The sequence below is a fragment of the Olea europaea genome, unplaced genomic scaffold, assembly GCF_002742605.1.
Source record: "Olea europaea var. sylvestris unplaced genomic scaffold, O_europaea_v1 scaffold1412, whole genome shotgun sequence".
NCBI classification, from domain to species: domain Eukaryota; kingdom Viridiplantae; phylum Streptophyta; class Magnoliopsida; order Lamiales; family Oleaceae; genus Olea; species Olea europaea.
This window is the reverse complement of record NW_019231648.1, coordinates 132,250-140,449: the sequence shown is the minus strand read 5'-3', so window position 1 is coordinate 140,449 and position 8,200 is coordinate 132,250. Positions and strand designations below refer to the sequence as shown.

Sequence of the window (8,200 nt, the reverse complement as noted above, 5' to 3'; positions counted from 1 at the left end):
CAATTAATTTTCAAATTAAATTATGAAAAGCAATGAACTTGATCATGTTTAGATAATCAACAATCTAGTTTTCGTTATACTAGTGGATCATATGAAGTTTGAAATTTTATGAATTAATTGAATGGACTGACCGTTTAAGACTATTATTTAATTTCGATTATAATCATTTATATATTACATTACAAATAATTACTCATCGAAAATTTTGTTAAAAGCCAAACATTTTTTTCCCCTTCTAAAACAAATTCGGGTACCCACAATTGGTTCTCCAATAGTACCCAAAACAAGATCATTAATTTACAGGTAAATGCTTAATTAATAAGGAAAGAAAAAGATTCACTCATTTCTACAGAAAAATTGAGGGAAAGTAGACATCAAGCAAAGCTAATTAAAGCATTTCTTTGCAAACATTATAATTTCTACAGAAAAATTGAGGGAAAGTAGACATCAAGCAAAGCTAATTAAAGCATTTCTTTGCAAACACTATAAAATAAAATCATTTCGAAGCAAACATTATGCAGCAATAGGGCAGCAGCAGTGTGAATTGAATAACTTCGTCCTCGGGACAGTGAGAAGTGGGAGAGAGGGGGAAAGCAAGAATGGAATGGTGGTTCTCCAATGCTTGGGATCCACCATTTCTTCTTAGGCCCGCTTCTGTTCAAGTTCAGTGTCAGAGAGGATAGATTTCATCTGATATATCCACTTCTTATTAACTTAAACGTTGGTTTTTGGTCAATCTTTATTACTGTTAATAAGAAAATAAGAATTCAGTTCAAGAAAATTATTGAAACAATTACGTGGGTAGTGATTCTAATCATGAAATTAAAGAAATTTAATTCTCAGATATGGTATCTCCAAATTTAACTTAAAAAAGCCCACAAATATAGCATAATAACAAGTAACAACACGCTTTTGAAATAGTTGTACTATGAATTAATGCAACGAATTCATGAATTCGTATAGATAGAAAAATAGAAGTTAAGATAAATCAAAACATCAAACCATCCACATCATCAAGTATTTTGCAGTTTGTATTAAACATACAATTCCCCTTATTGTAGAATTCTTGCCGTACTGACCATAAAATCCATGTCAAACCTGAAGCAAAATATGAAACAAGCAGAATAAGAAAGAGCGAACTCATTTCCTCTTTTTAGCTGGTGGCTGGGGAATCTCCTCGTCATCCTCTTCTGGGTCTTCCTCCTCGTCCTTCCTCTTTTTTGCTGGTGGCTGGGGAATTTCCTCCTCCTCGTCCTCGTCTGGTTCTTCGTCCTCATCCTCATCCTCGTCCTCGTCCTCGTCATTCTCATCGTCATCATCCTCGTCATTCTCATCGTCATCATCCTCACCATCCTCATCGTCATTATTTTCAGCACCATCATTTGTCTCGGGCTCTTCTTCTTCTTCATCCTCCTCTCCTGCATCAGCATCCTCTTCCTCTCCTGCATCAGCATCCTGATCTTCACCTTCATCTCCAAGTTCATGTCCATCATCATCCCCAGTTTCATCACCATCTTTGTTCTCTGGTTCAGACTGCTTCTCCACATCACTCTTTATCACAACCCTGAAAAATCCCATTGCTCTTTAGTGCTTGTAAATTTGTAAAGGAAAAGGTTAGGGGAGCGGGGAGGAAAACTAACCCTTGTAATGCAGCTGGTTCTCTAGGGAATATTTTAGTCACAATCAGCGCAGCTCTCGTCTATAGAAAGCAATAAAACTAGCCGATTATTAACAACTATCTTGCATCATCAATAAGCAAAAAGAGGTCATTAAATCTAAATATTGATAATTAAATAAGAATGAGCAGAACAAATTTTAACTATTATTATTGATAAGATGCATAAGCTGAAGCATAGGTTGGCCATTTTGCTGACTGTAAACATGACAAGTTAGCAAATGTGCTTATAATCACCCAGCCACAAGGAATTTTGATGCGTCAATACAATGTATTTAAATTTCTAAAACGGAACACTGTTTTTTCTTCAGTAAAGAAGTTAACCAGCAAACCCAAGGCCCAGCGAACATTTAGAATAAGATTTAACAAGCCATTAAGAAAATGAAGTAAACTTTACATGTGAACGGATATAATCACAAAGAATACAAGTGCCAAGATGTTCATCTCTTATGTTGTTTGTGCAAAATGGAACTAAGAAATCCAATTAAGATGTGAAAAACCTTAGATCTAAACCAAAGATATCCACAAGAGGTCAATCGTGAAGTCACATAAATTAATCACACAAGAAATCAGCTTCACAGAAGAATGAGTCAACAACCACAGCCTCAAGAACTCTATTCCAGTGCTCAAATTTCACCGTATCAACCAACACAAACTTTAATCTTCCAAAAGCAATGTATAAATTGTAAAGATACACTTGAGAACCAACCCCACAAGCTCAAAACAATACCCAGAACTCTCAAGTTTAAACAAATTGACCGCCATAACAATCTATCCCAATCCACTTTCAAATAATAATATAACAATCAAAGCAACCAACCTTTAACCAAAAATCTAGAAGCCAACTAAATCCTCATAATCATATCACAGTGCAACCTAACAAAGCCCTTCATTTCTCGGATCCCACACCACAAAAATCCAAAACTTTCATTAAACAATCTGAGCTTGAATCTCATTGTCCACTAATTAAACAATATCAACCAAAACAAACCTCCCATTTCACCCAACCCACGTAAAAATGAATAAATCTACAGTTCATTCGTAAGGCAGTAAAACCACCACTGCCCAATTCCAATCATATTATACATCACAGCCAAAAATTATACAAACCCGCATAGTAAAAAGCTTCAAACGTAGCTAGGATAGAGAAGAAATATACAAGCAAGAAAATATAAAGTTTTATACACATTCACATCATGATCAATTGAAGCGACCCAAAACTAGAATTACTAAGGGAGTGTTTGATAGACATTTTTACGTAAAAATGCATTTTAGAATAGTAAATTGACGTGGAATATGTGGTTGAAAAATAAGGAAAAAATCTTGATTTGCGTGTAATATTATTTTAATAAAGAATGTGCAGTTGAAAAGGAGAGAGAGAGAAATCCATTTTGAAGAAAATGGCTACCAAACGGGCCTAAACATAAAAATGGCAGAACTGTTAAGCCCATAGCATGAAAATCCAAAGCGAACAAATAAATCAGGAAAAACAGGCAAGAAACCAAAATTATTGGATCCCATAGCATGAAAATCCAAAGCGAACATATAAATCAGCAAAAACAGGCAACATACCAAAAATATTGGATGTCATATTGGGCAAGCAAGCATCCAAAAATCGAAATTTTGTACAGAACTGAATAAATTTTCGCAAAACCCCAGAACTACTGAGCACGGGTATATTGAGAAAGGAGCTGTTTCATACCATAAAAAGAGGGAAAGCAAGAGACTTTGCAATATTAGTCGAAATTTGAACCATGAACGCCTGGAGTACAGGGCCCAAAACCCTATGCGGCACCACAGCGTAAGTAGACAAAGCCTCCATCTCCATCTGTTTTCACCTGAAACAAAAGAAAACACTACAGAAGGTAATAAGAGAAACACTGTTAGAAAAATTGTCAGCTGTGCATAAACAGAGAGACTGTAAATAAATTATTAGATATACTATTATGTATAAAAGGAAACAATTAGAGAGAGTCTTTAAAACCCTAAAGGTGTTTTTCTTTCCCAATTTTAGGGGTTTCACAAATTCATCTATCTAGGGTTTGAAGGTTTCTAGCTTAGCGGTTTCTTTTCTGGGATTTAAAGGTCTACAGCGGTGTACAAGATTGAGAGAAGGTAATGCACAGTTCTAAGACCATGTTTGGTTAGGTTAAAATTTTACTTATAAGTTAGAGTGGACTTTACATTATTAATATATAATATTTTTATTTGGAAGCCATGGAGTGCGTGATATTCATTTTACGTGATTTTGTGGAAAATGTAATTTGAAATAGAGATTTCTTAGAAGAATGTGCAGTTTAAAAATAATAATTTTTTTTTTTTACATTTTTACATGTAATATTATTTTATTAGAGAATTTGTGATTAAAAAGGGAAGAGAAAAAATATTAAAATTAGGGGAAATTCATATATAAGAGATTAGGTATGACACATTTTAAAACTAAAAAATATAGTTAAAAATTTCAAAAATCAGATTTTAAAATTTTATTTATAAACTAATTAATAAAACATTTATTTTATTAATTAAATATATTAAGATCACAATTTTATACTATTTGGTAACGAATTATAAATTAATTGATCACGATTTATTTATCGAACACAAATTTATCAAATTAACATGTCACATGTTATTCTTTGGTTATAAATAATAAATTTTACGAGTCACATGATATTTAGGGGGTGTTTGATATGTATTTTTATATAAAAATGCATTTTAGAATAGTAAATTGATGTGAAATGTGTGGTTGAAAAATAAGGAAATTTTTTTTATTTACGTATAATATTATTTTAATAAAAAAATATGTAGTTGAAAAGAAAAAGAGAAAAAGTACATTTTGAAAAAAAGACTACCAAACGGGCTCTTAATTAATTAGTCACAATTAATTTTCGGTCACATCTCATCAAATCATTGGTCATAACTTATTTTTCAGTTACAAATCAAAAACTTTATAAGTCACAGATTATTTCTAAATTACAAATCAAAAATTTTTAGATCACTAATTATTTATCGGTCATAAATCAAAACTTTTAATGATCATAATTTATCGATCATATGATATTTTTTAATCACAATATATCAAAATTATTGATCACAATCTCACATAATTGGTCACAAACCTCCATCGTAGCACCAACACTTCCAACAAAATACCATTTTCAATTTAACCATGACTACCTCACCACCACAACCACCAACATATCACCATTTTCAACTACATAACCACAACTGAAATCGACGTATCCATTACAGATCCGCCACTACCAGCACCTCCACTACCAAAAGCCACCCCACCGCCAAATCCAACAAACCCCTTTCAGTTCCACCATCGCTACCACCACAATGACCAACAAACCACCATTTTTAACTACAAACCACCACTACCATTGACACATCCATGCCAAATTCACCACCTCCACCAACAAAAGTCATCCCCCACCTCTAGATCCGACAAGTCCTTTTCAAATCTACCATCGCACAACAACAAAACCCATCGCCAAATCACGATTCAGAGCACATCGCATTGCACTGCCGTTGTCGCATCAGCGATTGCGAACCATTGGGCACCACAAATCGCTGAAGAAACACCACAACCTGAGATTTGGTACAGATCGCTGAGAGGCGGAGGCCCTACGAAGCTAGATTGGTACAGATTGCCGCAGCTAATGCCCCTCTAAGAGCATGAAGTTGCTCCTTAACGCCATGTTCAAAGGCGTCGCCCTCATGGCTAGACTGTTCAGATCGTTGCAGCTACTACGTTTCCGCCAGATCCATCAAACCCCTTTTAGATCCACTACCACGACCACCAACAAACCGCCTTTCAACTACAAAACCACTACTGCCATCGAACACATCCACGCCAGATTCACCACCACCAACTCCACCAACTAAAGCTATCCCTACCACCAGATCCAACAAGTCCTTTTCAAATCCACCACCACACAAACAATAAAAACCATCGCCAAATCGCGACACAGAGCATAGACACACCATCATCGCATTGCACTACCATTGCCGCTGAAAACGATCGCGAACCATCGAGCACCACAAATCGTCGGAGAAACACCACAAATCGAGATTTGGTATAGATCCCCAAGAGGTCGAGGCCCTATGAGGTTGGATTGATATAGATCGCTGTAACTACTGCGCCTCTGCACACATGAAGCTTCACCTCAATGTAGCGCTCAGAGGCGTCACCCTCATGGCCAAGGGCAGAGCCAGGAAGATATGTTAGGGTGAGCTGAAAATTAAATTTTTTAATAAATGCTCTTTGCTACTCGAGATTTAGTTTAAAAGGTTACACTCTTCACGCTAATGACAAAATGGATTAAGATATATTTTTAAACATCTATGACAAAATTCTAACAAATATATTTTTAAATGATAAAAGTAAATATAAAGCATATTTCCATTTCGTGGTTGAAATAAATAAATTTTTAAATCACAAGTATAAATAAACAATATATGAAAAAATAAGTTAGAAAAAATTAATTACTTTTAAGCTTAGTCAAACATGTGACATGCTACAATAAGTTATTTATCTTTACTTTAATCAATAAAAATTATTTCTAATATAATAAATTAATTTGATTATAAATGAACTATTTAAATTTAGGGCTTGTTTGAGCCACATTATTCTAAAAAATGTATTTTTAAACAGTGATTTGATATCATTTCAACCACACACTTTTCAATAAAATAATATTACACGCAAATCAAAATATTTTTCTTATTTTTTAACTATACATTTCCCATCAATACACTATTCAAGAATGCATTATTACCAAAATAATGTGGCTCAAACACTCCCTTAAATAATTGAACATTGGATTTAGGTTGGGAATGAAGTTAATTGTGCTAAAAATTAATTTATAGACTAGGCTAAATTTTTATTCTTCTTTATTTCACCAATAATTTGGACTGAATTTTTCATTTTTTACAAGTCAATTAGCTATTGGGCTGGGGCTGGGCTACAGCCCACCCCAGCCCCCCCTCTCCCTCTGTCTCTGCTCATGGCTAGACTGTTCAGATCGCCGCAGCTGTTGCACCTCCATACACAAAGGCTCTATTGTCGTTCCTACCATGTTGCTTTGTGTGACATAGCAGCGATAGTGTGAGGTAGGAGAGCAACGTCATCGGAAGAGATGACGGCATCGTAAGTGGCTGGTAGAGAATAAGACGAGAGAAGATGAAGGAAAGTAGAAAATGGTGGAAATGGTTTTAGGATTTGGAAAGAAAAAAGAGGTGGGTATGAAAATTAATTAAGATTTAGGATGAAAATTATATATTTAATATTTAAATATGAAATATCTGATTTGTGAATAATGAAACCTCCTCCCTGTTTTTAGAATAATGATATTTAAAAATAGCGTAGGATATAATTTCCACTTTACATTATAATAGGCCCAAACAGAGGCTTAATTTATTCAAAATTTTTTAGAGACTTAACGACAATTTAAATTGAATGATGAATATATATATATATATATATAACAATCTTTTTTACATCTACAATGATTTACTCATCCACCAAAATCTAACAACTTTGCCTTGGGGTGATCTAATTCTGGGGTTGGCATCGCTTAATTTACACTTGAGGACAATTTCCCGCTCGCATAAACCTTCACAATTTACTCATTTTCACATCTATAATCTATATCTATAATATATTAAAATATCACATCGAGGAAGAATTATTTTTTAGACGATTTTAACCCTCATACAATACAATTATATCTTACTGTTCGTTTTTCTATATGTAATAAATACTACATAATTATTATCATTTATAAAATTTGTGTTATTAATTCTCAATTAATTACATTCATATCAACCTAGATTCAATGAATTTTCACTTAATGAATCTTGAATTACATGAGTCCAAAATTATTATAAATGAATTTATTTATATTCATATATCTAGAAATTTTCATGGGTGTTTACATTTATGTATTAATAATTAATTTTTATATATCAAATGTAATATATAATGATTGCTCATTTATAGCATTTCATTATTACAAAAATTTGAACCATAGAAATTGAGTTTTGAGAGTAAAATTTTCTTCTCTTAAGTTATTATGCTAAATGTTATTTTCTTTAATTCGTGTGACACTCATCAAATTTGCCAACAAATTGGTACCAAATATTTCTTTTACATCACTTATAAAGTATTTTAGAATAATGTGCACGTTCAACTTTGATTATTCTATACAAAAGTCGTGGAAATGGAATTTAGCCCCTGTTTGATCCCCGTTAAATTAAATTACATTACATTACATTTTTCTCTCTCCTATTTTCAATCACACAATCTTTCATAAAATAATATTACCCGTAAATCGAAAACTTTTCATTCTTTTTCAACCACTTATTTTTCTAAAAAATACTATTCCCCCATTTTCTTTTTCAGGTAATAGGGATCAAACAGGGGCTTAACCACAAACCTTTGCTGTTACAACTTAAAGGTACGAAAATGACTAAAGGGATTTTAGACCTTCTGAATATCATCTTGACCAAATAAGCCCT

General features: G+C 33.3%; 1 protein-coding gene across 1 annotated transcript; it reads right to left on the bottom strand.

The window, feature by feature from the left end:
* Positions 1-933: 933 nt before the first annotated feature.
* Positions 934-3,777, bottom strand: LOC111375759 (glutamic acid-rich protein-like). The gene is made up of 3 exons (XM_022998628.1): positions 3,378-3,777; positions 1,641-1,699; positions 934-1,564 (listed from the first exon to the last, which is right to left on the bottom strand). Exons 1-3 carry the CDS (start codon positions 3,501-3,503, stop codon positions 1,141-1,143), a joined length of 609 nt encoding a protein of 202 aa, XP_022854396.1. The 5' UTR covers positions 3,504-3,777; the 3' UTR covers positions 934-1,140.
* Positions 3,778-8,200: the final 4,423 nt, after the last annotated feature.

Bases quoted from the DNA above. Each gene is read 5' to 3' on its own strand.
- LOC111375759 (XM_022998628.1), bottom strand. From the start codon at position 3,503: ATGGAGATGGAGGCTTTGTCTACTTACGCTGTGGTGCCGCATAGGGTT. The intron at 1,700-3,377 runs GTATGAAACAGC...TGCTTTCTATAG, and splicing joins TTGCTTTCCCTCTTTTTATG to ACGAGAGCTGCGCTGATTGT. The intron at 1,565-1,640 runs GTTAGTTTTCCT...GGGATTTTTCAG, and splicing joins GAACCAGCTGCATTACAAGG to GGTTGTGATAAAGAGTGATG.